Here is a 14,739-nt window from a genome sequence, read left to right on the forward strand (position 1 = left end):
AAGGAATGAACCTACCCATAAGTTATGGGATTTACAGTCAATGCCAAAAGTATCATTGCGAAAGTCACAGACCATTAATTTTGGCAATTTATCAAGTACCCCCTCTCTGTACGCAAGGAAAATGTTAAATGTATTGGCATGCAGGATGTTGGTAGCATGGGTGGAGCTTTGTCAGCCACTCATACTGACTTCCTGCCTGTGCCTAAGGCATTAGTGATGAGAGAATTACTTATTGTGATTACTGTCATCACATGTGACTTGCAACTTGACCCACCTTCAGTGTTTAGTTTGTGTAAAGACAATGCCTTGAGGACCTCAGCTCCTCAAGGTGAGAATCCATCCCATCACAAATCTTACTCTAGAAGACCCCGTAAAATAACTAAGAGGACTCTCAAACTCATCTCACGTCAAGTGGAGCCTGAGCCCCACGTAACAGCGAAAGAAATAAAGAAAAAGAATCATCTGCTACTGAGGGAGATCAGTGTTTGTACAATCCAACGCCTCCTCAAGGATGACCTCTCTTATGAACACTACCAGCCATGATGAAAACCATTTCTCACCAAGAAACAAAGACAGAAAAGGGTTATATTTTGTAAGAAATACTTGGATTGGGACCTGAAAAGATGGAAGCATGTGTTGTGGATTGACAAGGTGACTTTTACAGTGACTGGAAACAGAAGAGGGAAGGTGTGGATGAGGCCAAGTATGGATCCATGCTTGCCAAAGTATACACAAGCCACAGTCAAACACCCTGATTCAGTGATGGTATGGGGTGCCTTTGGGTACCATGGGGAAGGGAAGCTTGTTGTACTGCCGAGGAACTTAACTGTGAACAAGACCACTACTTGGAGCTCTTCAGTGAACACCTTGAGGATTGTTTTGAATGCTACAAGTCCAAGGCATTCAGGTGTTCCAACAGGACGGTGCACCCATCCACATGGTAAAATTAGTAAAGGATTGGCTTGAGTGGGTTGGTGCTGACTACATCAAAGACTGGCAAGGGAATTCCCCAGATCTTAACCCTATCAAGAACATATGTGGGGTCGTCAAGAGGCACCTCAGGGGAAGGGACACTTCAACCTTGCCCAAGCTCGTGGAGCAACTCCATGACACATGGGACAACCTTGAGCCCTGTATCCTTCAGTGGCTGGCTGAATCTGTTCTAAGATGTCTGGCAAGTTGTGTAAAGCATAAGGGACTCCCCACAAAATACTAGACCCAGTGAATACTCTCTACTTATTTCTTTTTAACTTATGTTGCAAGAATGCACATTGCAAGGTGGTGCCATTACTTTCGGCACTGACTGCAGATACCATAGGAACAAATCCTAATGCTCCAAATGTTGAAGAGCAAATGGCCCACGATTACTCAACAAAACAGTAGAATATAAAGGCTAATAATATTGGGTCAGATTACCTTGGAAAATAAACTCACTATCCCTACCAACCAATTATATCAATGTCAAGAATCAAATAATGAACTTGTGAACTAAATTCAGGAAAATAAACCCATGTTAGAGCAATATGACAGTATCATAAGAAATCAAACTGCAAGTAATTTCATAGAGAGTAGAGGAACCAGTAAACCATAACAATGGCCATTACCTCCCCCATCAAGCAATGAAGAAAGACTGTCATCACACCAATAAGGGTGGTCTTCAACTGCAGTTCACAGGCAGCCAAGGGAGCAAGTAGTCTAAATGACTGTTTGTATATAGGACCCAACCGAACCGAGAATTTACTCAACGTATTGGTGAAATTCTGTCTGAAATCATACACCGACATATCTAAGGGATTCCTAAGGATAGGTTTGAAGGAAGAAGACAGAGACTTCACAAAGTTCTTATGGATGAGAGATCCAGGCAACATTATAGTTCTTTGGATGTGTATCTGTTTAAATCAGTCACCTTTAGCTATGTTCAAGTCCATTTCTGTTATGTTTAACCTTACATCATCATTTCGACAAAACTGGTTGTCCTGAAATAGGTCATGCATTTTACCTGGACAACTTACAGATAACAGTAGACACAGAGGAAGAAGCAGTGAGGTCTAAAGCACTGTTCAGGGGGTGCTGTGAACTTATCATTAAACCCAGTTGTGACCTCACTGAACGTTTCCCTTTGTGTCTCACAACACAAGGGGGCAGTCACAGCCTGCCCTCTAAAGACAACTCTCTTCCTCCACACAAAACTACACACACACCCTTCACTCAAAAATTTTAAAATCATCATGGCGACACCTACACCAGCCTCGGAGTCCTCATCTGGGGAGGGGACCATAAATGTCCCCAGGTCAGACTGCCTTTCTGTCGACGACCCTAAATGTATTGACATCCCCCCTCAACTTTTTCTTCATTAACTTCTGCAACATTCACGGTCTAATATCTAATTTTCAATCTGTAGAACACTACCTCTCCTCTTCTAAACCTCATCTTCTTTTCCTCACTGAAACTCAGGTGTCTGAGGCAACTGACAGTAGCCCCTTTACTGTTCCCTCCTACTTTCTCTATCCTCATTTTCGATCCAAAGCTGGATGCTGCGTTTATGTGCGCAATGACTTAACCTGCTCTCGTGCCCACGCTCTTGAATCTTCCGAGTATTCCACCATCTAGCTACGACTACAGAGTCACTCTCAAACTAAATTTATCTGTGCTATATACCTCTCACCTAACTCCTTTGACTATAAGAAATTCTTTGACTATTTAACTTCCAAAGTGGAGCACATTCTGACCCTTTTCCCTTTTGCAGAGATCTCCATTCTTGGAGACTTCAATGTTCACCACCAGCTTTGACTTTCCTCTCCATTCACTGACCATCCTGGTGAACCGACCTTCAACTTTGCTATCCTCCATGACCTAGAGCAATTGGTGCAACACCCTACTCGTATTCCTGACCGTCTTGGAGATACACCCAACATTCTTGACCTTTTCCTGATCTCTAATCCTTCTCCTTATGCTGTCACCCTTTCTTCTCCATTGGGCTCCTCCAATCACAGTCTCATATCTGTATCTTGTCCTATCACTCCAATCCCTCCTCAAGATCCCCCTAAGCAAAGGTGCCTCTGGCGTTTTGCCTCTGCTAATTGGGGGGGACCTGAGGAGGTATTTTGCCGATTTTCCTTGGAATGAGTACTGCTTCCGTGTCAGAGACCTGTCTTTGTGTGTTGAGCGCATAACAGAGGTGATAGTGTCTGGCATGGAGGTGTACATTCCTCACTCTTATTCTCGTCCTAAACCTTCTAAACCCTGGTTTAACACAGCTTGTTCTCATGCTATACATGATAGAGAGGTGGCCCACAGAAGGTACTTAAGCCTTCCATCAACAGAATCTTATAAACTTTATATTTCTACCTGGAACCATGCAAAGTCTGTTCTCCAACTAGCCAAAAACTCCTTCACTAACAGAAAGTGTCAAAACCTTTCAAGATCTAACTTCCCTCATGACTTCTGGCATCTAGCCAAAAACATCTCCAATAACTTTGCTTCTTCTTCTTTCCCTCCTTTATTTCAACCAGATGGCACCATTGCTATCACATCTATTTCTAAAGCTGAACTCTTCACTCAAACCTTTGCTAAAAACTCTACCTTGGACGATTCAGGGCTTGTTCCTCCCTCTCCTCCACCCTCTGACTCATGCCACCTATTAAAATTCTTTGCAATGATGTTTTCCATGCCCTCGCTGGGCTAAACCCTCAGAAGCCTTATGGACCTGATGGGGTCCCTCCTAATGTTCTCTGAAACTGTGCCTCCGTGCTTGCACCTTGCCTAGTCAAACTCTTTCGGCTCTGTCTATCAACATCTACCTTCCCTTCTTGCTGGAAGTTTGCCTACATTCAACATGTACCTATTAAGGGTGACCGTTCTAATCCCTCAAACTACCGTCCTATTGCTTTAATTTCCTGCCTATCTAAAGTTTTTTAATCTATCCTCAACAGGAAGATTCTTAAACACCTATCACTTCACAACCTTCTATCTGATCGCCAGTATGGGTTCCGTCAAGGCTGCTCTACTGGTGATCTGGCTTTCCTTGCTGAGTCTTGGTCATCCTCTTTTAGAGATTTTGATGAAACTTTTGCTGTTGCCTTGGACATATCAAAAGCTTTTGATAGAGTCTGGCACAAAGCTTTGATCTCCAAACTACCCTCCTACGGCTCCTATCCTTCTCTCTGTAACTTCATCTCAAGTTTCCTTTCTGACCGTTCTATTGCTGCTGTGGTAGACGGTCACTGTTCTTTTCCTAAATCTATTAACAGTGGTGTTCCTCAGGGTTCTGTCCTGTCACCCACTCTCTTCTTATTATTCATTAATGATCTTCTAAACCAAACTTCTTGTCCTATCCACTCCTACGCTGATGATACCACCCTGCACTTTTCCATGTCTTTTCATAGATGTCCAACCCTTCAGAAGGTAAATATTTCACACAGGGAAGCCACAGAACACCTGACTTCTGATCTTTCTAAAATTTCTGATTGGGGCAGAGCAAACTTGGTACTGTTCAATGCCTCAAAAACTCAATTCCTACATCTGTCAACTCGACACAACCTTCCAGACAACTATCCCCTCTTCTTCAATGACACTCAACTGTCCCCCTCTTCTACACTGAACATCCTTGGTCTGTCCTTTACTTATAATCTGAACGGGAAACTTCACATTTCATCTCTAGCTAAAACAGCTTCTATGAAGTTAGGCATTCTGAGACATCTCCGCCAGTTTTCTCACCCCCCCAGCTGCTAACTCTGTATAAGGGCCTTATCCGTCCATGTATGGAGTACGCTTCACATGTCTGGGGGGTTCCACTCATACTGCTCTTCTAGACAGGGTGGAATCAAAAGTTTTTCGTCTCATCAACTCCTCTCCTCAAACTGACTGTCTTCAGCCTCTCTCTCACTGCTGCAATGTTGCATCTCTAGCTGTCTTCTACTGTTATCTTCATGCTAACTGCTCTTCTGATCTTGCTAACTGCATGCCTCCCCTCCTCCCACAGCCTCACTGCACAAGACTTTCTTCTTTCTCTCACCCCTATTCTGTCCACCTCTCTAATGCAAGGTTAACCATGTATTCTCAATCATTCATCCCTTTCTCTGGTAAACTCTGGAACTCCCTGCCTGCTTCTGTATTTCCACCTTCCTATGACTTGAATTCTTTCAAGAGGGAGGTTTCAAGACACTTATTCATCAATTTTTGACTACTGCTTTGACCCTTTTATGGGACTGGCATTTCAGTGGGCATTTTTTTATTATTGGATTTTTGTTGCCCTTGGCCGGTGTCCTTCCTACATAAAAAAAAAAAATATATATATATATATATATATATATATATATATATATATATATATATATATATATATATATATATATATATATATATATATATATATATATATATATATATATATATATATATATATATATATATAGAAAGGCTGCTAACATGCCACTAAAAGACTTGGAACAGCAACTCAAAAATCCTACAATATCTTTTAAAGGAACGACCTGAATCAGAATTATCCATGAGGCAAAACTTACTGGGTATGGTGTGGGATGAATGGTAATAGAATAAGTCTACATCAGCCTCAATATCTTAAACAAAATCAGACTAAAAGATAAAATCTGAATAAAAAGCCTTACCACTAAGCCAAATCTCTCTCTTATTTGATCCCTTGGGTATAATAAGCCCTATAACAATGAGGGAAAATGTTAATGTTATTCATCCAAATGGGAAAGAATACAGGAGGATTGTATTGTAGAAACTGAGGTTTCCATCCCCAGACATGTCGATTTAAACCAAAATGACAATACACAACTTCACATCTTCTAAGATGTGTCCTCAAAGACATCCTCATAGCATCCTACTCAGTCACAGATAATCATAGTGAATTGATAATATTGAAGTCACAAGTAGCACAATGAAAACCCGAACCTTGCCTCAATTAGAATTAACGGCAATAGCAATGGGCACTCAGTTAGCTAAGTATTTAGTGAAAATAACCATGAAAGATCAACCTGGGAGCAAAGGGATAAACTCTCTCTTTAAGTAAGCAGTAATATGGACCAACAGTGAAATCTGCTTACACTGGATAAATAAAAATGAAAATAAAAATCCAAATGTGAAAATTATAGAAAAAATACTGCCAATACAATGGGACTTTGAGTAACACTATATTCCTACCAAAGAAAGCTCAACAGATCTTTTAACAAGGGGGTATAACATTTCCCAAACTATTAAAAACTGAGCAGAGTCATTCCACTTGCCTTTTAGCTAGGATATTAAAATTATATCCTAATGAGAATGGTATCATTAGAACAGCCGAAATCACAATAAGGGGACAATGGAATCTCGGGGGGGAACAGATAATGAGGGGCAGACCAGGCCATCCTGAGTAGCATCTCAAAGGTCACAGGAGAGGTGGGAGGAATTTAATTTCAGGTGGTCATATTACCTAACTATAGATTGCTCAGACCAAGGATGTGGAAATTTCCTTGGTATCACGCACAATATCAATGTGTTATTGGTTCATGTTGTGACATGTATACAAATTGTAAAGTCATATTCAGGGATAATTAAGGTTAATCTAGAATTAGTTATTACTGTATATTAAATGGGAAGTAGAGTGAGTGGATCATGAATAGCTTTTGTTGTATGATGAGGCAAGAAGGTCAGGAGGCAGCAACTCGGACTGCCTTTGTAGTAGTCGCCCATCAGCCATCACAAGCACAACAGCCCTCCTAAGATGCATTCTCACTACTCTACCAGTTTCCTTTACTTAAATTCGCTAAGTTAACAAGAACTTAGAAGTCGGAAAAATTGGATATCTTAAAGAAGCTCCTGTCTTAGCTACAAAACATGGCCAGCTGCTGGCTTGGAACACCAGCAACCATCACTCATCCTTGGCCATCCACTTAATTTAGTGATGCTCTCTGTGATTATGTGTTAGCCAGGAAGCAATAGGGTAAGTGAAACCATCAAATAGTTCCCACAACCAGTCAAGGAGCAAGCATGGAAGTACAATTACAGAGAACAATTGGAGGGACTCCATCACAGTCATAAGTCTTTTATAGATCTAGTCATAAAAAACCATCTGAATGAAATATAAGAGGAGGAAAGATGAAGAAAAACTGTTGATATCTTTTATTACATGCCTAATGTTACAAGGGGAAACCAGTTTAATCTTGACATTTCTACTTGATGAATCAATCTGCCATGATTTCAAGCAGCTACAAATAGTACGAGTTTCAGAAGATGGGTGACCAATGTACCATCTGTGAGCCATGTCACCATCTCAAGGCGAGTTGAACCAAGGTTTATGAAATTATTATTATTTTTTTTTCTTTTTTTTATGTAGGAGGGACACTGGCCAAGGGCAACAAAAATCCAATAAAAGAAAATGCCCACTGAAATGCCAGTCCCATAAAAGGGTCAAAGCAGTAGTCAAAAATTGATGGATAAGTGTCTTGAAACCTCCCTCTTGAAGGAATTCAAGTCATAGGAAGGTGGAAATACAGAAGCAGGCAGAGAGTTCCAGAGTTTACCAGAGAGAGGAATGAATGATTGAGAATACTGGTTAACTCTTGCATTAGAGAGGTGGACAGAATAGGGGTGAGAGAAAGAAGAAAGTCTTGTGCAGTGAGGCCGCGGGAGGAGGGGAGGCATGCAGTTAGCAAGATCAGAAGAGCAGTTAGCATGAAAATAGTGGTAGAAGACAGCTAGGGATGCAACATTGCGGCAGTGAGAGAGAGGCTGAAGACAGTCAGTTAGAGGAGAGGAGTTGATGAGACGAAAAGCTGTTGATTCCACCTTGTCTAGAAGAGCAGTATGAGTGGAACCCCCCAGACATGTGAAGCATACTCCATACATGGATGGATAAGGCCCTTGTACAGAGTTAGCAGCTGGGGGGTGAGAAAAACTGGCGGAGACATCTCAGAACGCCTAACTTCATAGAAGCTGTTTTAGCTAGAAATGAGATGTGAAGTTTCCAGTTCAGAATATAAGTAAAGGACAGACCGAGGATGTTCAGTGTAGAAGAGGGGGACAGTTGAGTGTCATTGAAGAAGAGGGGATAGTTGTTTGGAAGGTGTGTCGAGTTGATAGATGGAGGAATTGAGTTTTTGAGGCATTGAACAATACCAAGTTTGCTCTGCCCCAATCAGAAATTTTAGAAAGATCAGAAGTCAAGCGTTCTGTGGCTTCCCTGCATGAAATGTTTACCTCCTGAAGGGTTGGACATCTATGAAAAGACATGGAAAAGTGCAGGGTGGTATCATCAGCATAGGAGTGGATAGGACAAGAAGTTTGGTTTAGAAGATCATTAATAAATAATAAGAGAGTGGGTGACAGGACAGAACCCTCTCTCTTATGTACTCTACATAAAGAGATGGATCTCTGACATTGAAATAGTGGTCACTCCAGAGAAAATCAGTATAATATCAGGTTCTCCAACTTAGCAGCCTCAGCTTTTTTATGTATGTAAGAGGGGGGTGGGACTGGGCAAGGGCAACAAAGTCTGAAAAAGTAGAACAACTAAGAGTGCCAGTCCTTAAAGAGAGATCAAAAAGGATCATCCATAAATAGAGGGTAACTGTCTTGAAACCTTCCCCTCAAAAAAGTTTAGTTTTGATGGGTCCAGAGGCAGTACTGGAGCAATGACAGGATATGGTATAATTAGAGGAGAATAAAGAAAAGAACATACCTATTAAGCTGAATAGTTGGAGGTTAAAAGAAGATTGAGAATGTTGGGCAAATCTCTAAGGTAGTTAGAAAGGCACATAAGGTGCTCTAGGACATGTGGGATAGCAAAGTTTAAGGCTTGTTCACCATGTTGGTTGGTCTATGAAAGATGATAGCCAAAGCTGGTAGTGAACACTGTTATCAGCAAATATGAAGATTTCGGCATGGAGGAACTGGGTGGAAATGTGCTCCACTTTGGAAGTAAAAAAAAACTGAAGACTCAAGAGCATGGGCATGAGAGTAAGTTTCATCATTGTATAAATAAATGTAACAGCCAGCTTTGGACTGAAATTGAGGATACAGAAAGTAAGGAGGGACAATAAAGAGTATGTAGGTTTCTGTGAGGAATAAAAGATGATATCTGGAGGAAATGAGATGATGTTCCACAGCTTGGAAGTTAGACCCAAGACTACGAATGTTACAAAAGTTATTATAGGAAAAGTTTGAGGTCTTAAAACACAATGTCTGTAATCAAATGACATCTTGGCCTGGTGACATTTAAAGTCCCCTCCCCAGATGGATATTCTAATTTTTTTTTTATTTATTTACTTATTTATTATTATTATTATTATTATTATTATTATTATTATTATTATTATTATTATTATTATTGATTTTATTTTATTTTATTTTATATTTTTTACCATGAATATAACTTTGATGATAAAAGTGTGTAGATGTTTGTAGTGTGTTAAGTAGTGTTAACAGTAAGAGGGAATGTCTTTAGAAAGCAGGCTGCAACTGCTTCTGCAAACATGTCTAGTTTTCTCTTCTTCAAACTTCAATCATCTTGTCTTTCATGTTTCATTCATACATTTACAATTATTATCACTCTTAAACATAATCTGTCTCCCAAGAGCAAGGTGAAGTACTCTCTCCACCCATATCTATATTTTTCCTCCTCACAAAGGAGCCACTGACAGCTGGCAGGGTTAGCACAGTGTTATTCAAGGGATAAGGGTCATAATAGAAAAAAATTAAAAAATAAAATAAAAATAAAAGAATTATAATAAAAAAAATAAAACAAATAAAGTCATTCAAAATGGCAAAAGCCATACTGCTGATGGTTACAGTAGCCTCTCCTCCCATTTGATTCATCCCACAGGCAGTAATTACTAATGCGCTGTGCTACAAAAAAGCTGCAAATAATAATAATAATAAATATAATGCAGGCAACATGACAGTAGTTGAGACCACAAGAGGCTGAGGTGGTATTTGGCATCTTTCTCTTGACATTTAGTGCAAAACACTAAATGTTATATAATAATGTGACAAACAATGGTAAAATAAAATATGAGCCTATATTCTTATAATTCTAGGTTCTTTGTTTTCTACATGATAGCTCGTGTTAGGTGGCAAATTTAGGGTTGGCTATAAGTGTGAAATGACGTATAGGGAGGTTCCATTATACAAGCATATGATATAGGAGAAACCGATGATACGAGATGAGTAAATTAGGAACTATTTTCTTCATACATGTGTAAAAATTATATGATACAACCTTCAGTCCAAGGCAAGTAAAATAACAAATTTTAAACTGCACACCTTCCTGCACCCTCCCACTAACACATCAAGGCTGTATGATGATGTACAATGATTCAAATGTGAAGGGATGAGTTTGTGAGCACTGGAGGAGAACCATGCACCCCCTTTTTTTGTCCCCTACCTACCATGCATTCTCCTGCCATTAACTATGCATTGATGAGTGTTATGCACATTTGATATGTTTAATTAATATGCAATTATGTTCTTTGCTGTTTTCTCCTTCAGGCTGTTTTATTGACAGTTCTGTAATAAAGATACATTTGTTGCATTTGTTATCATACATTTTAGCTTTGGTATCAAACATTTTAGCTTGAAAACTTACCTTTGACAAGGATCACTGAACCTAACCCATTTTTTCCCATTAGTCACTCGTATGTATTTCATTATACAAGAATTCACTATACAAGCAATTCAAATGAAAATTAACTGCTCATATCATCAGGACCTCCCTGTATGCCTAATAACTTGTGTTTCAATACACACTACAACAAATGCTTTAAGAAACAAGTTCTATAACAATTCAGTTTCTCATAGAAATACCATCATACAATTTGTGTTACAATGCACACATTGTATGATGGTATTTCTATGAGATGCTTAAAAAAAACAAGTCCTGTAACAATTCAATTTCTTATACAAAGCTACCATTATACACAATCTCTAGTAATACACTATACTTATGAGAAAAGTTTCATAATGATATTGTGTTATAATACCTTCACTCTACAGAAGTATGCAGAAACAATACGACAAAACATCCAGGTGATAATCATGATCACAATGGAAGGTCTCTTTTATAGTTCTTTTGTACTTTTTAGATGCAAAATTTCATATCTAACCAGTAATATTAACAGAAATTTGTAAGTCAATTTGCTGCATGAGAAATATCTTCCACATATGTAGCAAAAGCTCAAACAAAACTTGAAATTAATTACACAGTGTGTTATACACTCTTTTAATGCATTTAGTGAGCCTTACCTTCTTTCCATCCTTGCCTGTGAGGAGGAGGCCATCCTTATGAATGACACCTGGTGTGGTCAAACCTTCCAGTTGCACTTCTTGTCCCTCTGCACTGCTTCCACTAAACATTTTGGATCCAAACAGTTTTACCTGGTGGGTCAAAGAAAGAAAAAAATGGAATAATCTGATAACAACAAGCCATCTCATATTTTCAATGCATCAAAATTAAACATTTACCTATTTTATATGCAGTCTCCCTACGAACAAAGTAGAAATGTCTATTATAATGAGCTATTCCCATTTACACTCTACAATACATAGAACCATAAGCAAACTATCTAAGATTAAACCAGACTGACCACTGACCAATGATGTAAATGGATACAGCCCCCTCCTCCCAAGTATTGTAGGCATTCAAAATGGATGATTACAAAAGTACACAGGAAGTATCAAATTCATAAGACACAGGCCATTACAGTCTGAGTGATAAAGTAATTTTGGTACCACCACCAGCAGCCAGCAACCATGGTTTGCCTGACATTTGTAAACAAAACACATTGAAGATTGCATAATTTTGGAAACATTACATTTTTTTGTTGAAATCAATACTCAAGTCTGTAGTGAGAGTTTTGTGCCTGTCCTGAGAGCTTGTAGTGAGTGGTTGATCAGCTTTTGCTCCAATGAGGTCAGTCATGACAAAAAAAAAAAAACAAGATGGTTTCAGAAGGAGCTGGATGCCTCTAGGAAAATGAACAAGAAGATGAAAGGGTTGTCTGGAGCCCAAAGACCACAAGTAACACCAGATTCCCAGCTCAAGCAGTGGAAGATGTGGAACGGGATGAACAGAGCCACGAGGTCTTCAAGATAGATGTTCAGCCTGGACATAAGAAATGAGTTTTCTAGGTTCAGGGGCAAGTGTGAAAAAAAGTGAACACACACAGGCCCTGTTCAGAATTAATAAATTTTTTTTTTTTCAAAATGATGTCAGGTGAGTTTTTTTTTATAGATATGAAAAGAATGGGACAAAGGGATATTTTTTACTTCTCAGCATTTCAGGTAGTACAGAACCACTACCACTATCATCATTATCAATACAACCCTCACCAGCCAAAAAAGCCATGAGGAAGCAAGAAAAATAAATTCATGGACATGGTTCCTTGTGGGCTGAGCAAGACCAAGTCAAAAGATCTTTTAACTATCCTGAACAAAACAAAAATAACACATATGTGGCAGTAGATTACCAATTCCTCACTAAATGGAGATCAAGTGCAAGGCATCATTCCCCACTCAAGTCACATAAGTCCATAGTTTTACACTTTTTTTTTTGCTAGTCATGAAGTTCTGGAAGGTTTCTATAATTTTTTTTTTTCTATGTAGGAGGGGTACCAGCCATGGAAAAAAAAAAAAGCCCACTGGGATGCCAGTCCCTGAAAAGGGTAATAAAAAAAAGCAGTAATTAAAAATTGATGAATAAGTGTCTTGAAACCTCCCTCTTGAAAGAGTTCAAGTCATAGGAAGGTGGAAATACAGAAGCAGGCAGGGAGTTCCAGAGTTTACCAGAGAAAGGGATGAATGATTGAGAATATTAGTTAACTCTTGCATTAGAGAGGTGGACAGAATAGGAGTGAGAGAAAGAAGAAAGTCTTGTGCAGCAAGGCCACAGGGGGGAGGGAAGGTGTGCAGTTAGCAAGATCAGAAGAGCAGTTAACATGAAAATAGCAGTAGAAGATAGCAAAAGATGCAAGATTGCAGCAATGAGAAAGAGGCTGAACACAGAAGAGAGGAGTTGATGACATGAAAAGCTTTTGATTCCACCCTGTCTTGCAGAGTAATATGAGTGGAACAGCCACAGACATGCAAAGCATAATCCATACATAGACACATAAGGCCCCTGTACAGAGTTAGCAGCTGGAAGGGTGAGAAAGCTGGCAGAGACATCTCAGAATGCCTAACTTCATACAAGCTGGTTTAGGTAGAGATGAGATGTGAAGTTTCCAGTTTAGATTATAAGTAAAGGACAGACCAAGGATGTTCACTACAGAAGAGAGGGACAGTTTAGTGTCATTGAAGAAGAGGGGACGTTATCTGCAACATTGTGCTGAGTTGATATATGGAGGAATTCAGTTTTTGAGGCACTGAACAATAATAAATTTGTTTTGCCCAATCAGAAATTTTAGATCAGAAGTCAGTTATTCTGTGGCTTCCCTGCACAAATTGTTTACTTCCTGAAGGGTTGGAAGTCTATGAAAAGATGTGGAAAAGTGCAGGGTGGTATCATCAGCGTAGGAGTGGATAAGACAAGAAGTTTGGTTAAGATGATTGACGAATAACAGGAAGAGAGTGGGTGACAGGACAGAACCCTGGGGAACACCACTATTAATAGATTTAGGAGAAGAATAGTGACCATCAACCACAGCAGCAATAGAATGGTCAGAAAGGAAACTCGAGATGAAGTTAAAGAGAGAAGGATAGAAGCTGTAGGAGGGTTGTTTGGAAATCAAAGCTTTGTGCCAGCTTTGTGCCATATCAAAAGCTTTGATATGTCTAAGGCAACAACAAAAGTTTCACCAAAATCTCTAAAAGAGGATGACCAAGACTCAGTAAGGAAAGCCACAAGATAACTACTAGAGTACCCTTGATGGAACCCATACTGGGAATCAGAAAGAAGGTTGTGAAGTGATAGATGTTTAAGAATCTTCCTGTTGAAGATGGATTAGAAAACTTTACAAAGGCAGGAAATTAAAGCAAAAGGATGGTAGTTTCAGGGATTAGAAAAGACACCCTTTTTAGGAACAGGCTGAATGTAGGCAAACTTCAAGCAAGAAGGAAAGGTAGATGTTGACAGACAGATCTGAAAGAGTTTAACTAGGCAAGGTGCAAGCATGAAGGCACAGTTTCAGAGAACAATATGAGAGATGCAATCAGGTCCATAAGCCTTCTATGGGTTTATGCCAGCAAGGGCATGGAAAACATAATTGCAAAAATTTTAATAGGTTGCATGAAGTAGTCAGAGGGTGGAAGAGAGGGAGAAACAAGCCCTGAATCATCCAAAGTAGAGTTTTTAACAAAAGTTTAAGGGAAGAGATAGAGATAGAGATAGATGAGATGGCAGTGGTGCCACCTGGTTGAATAGGAAGAGGGAAAGAAGAAGCAAAGTTATTGGAGATGTCTTTGGCTAGGTGCCAGAAGTCACAAGGGGAGTTAGATCTTGAAAGATTTTGACACTTTCTATTAATGAAGGAGTTTCTGTCTAGTTGGAAAGCAGATGGCATGATTTCAGGCAGAAATATAAAGCACATGAGATTCTAGTGATGGAAGGCTCAGGTACCTTTTGTGGGTTACCTCTCTTTCATATATAGCATTTTTTTTTTAAAAAGGAGGGACACTGGCCAAGGGCAACAAAAATCCAATAAAAAAAAAAGGCACAATGAGATGCCAGTCCCAGAAAATGGTCCAAAGTAGTAGTCAAAAATTGAAGGACAAGTGTCTTGAAACCTCCCTCTTGAAGGAATT

At 39.4% G+C, this 14,739-nt stretch overlaps 1 protein-coding gene across 3 annotated transcripts in view; it reads right to left on the bottom strand.

Annotated features, from left to right (window-relative positions):
- The window catches only part of LOC135103707 (cytosolic 10-formyltetrahydrofolate dehydrogenase-like), a 196,992-nt gene that overhangs the window by 64,453 nt on the left and 117,800 nt on the right, over positions 1–14,739 (bottom strand). For all 3 annotated transcript variants that reach the window (XM_064010307.1, XM_064010306.1, XM_064010305.1), the window contains exon 7: positions 11,245–11,376. In XM_064010307.1, coding sequence (XP_063866377.1) covers positions 11,245–11,376 — 132 coding nt within the window. The remainder of the gene's footprint in view (positions 1–11,244; positions 11,377–14,739) is intronic.

Source organism: Scylla paramamosain, chromosome 9 (genome assembly GCF_035594125.1).
Source record: "Scylla paramamosain isolate STU-SP2022 chromosome 9, ASM3559412v1, whole genome shotgun sequence".
NCBI lineage: Eukaryota > Metazoa > Arthropoda > Malacostraca > Decapoda > Portunidae > Scylla > Scylla paramamosain.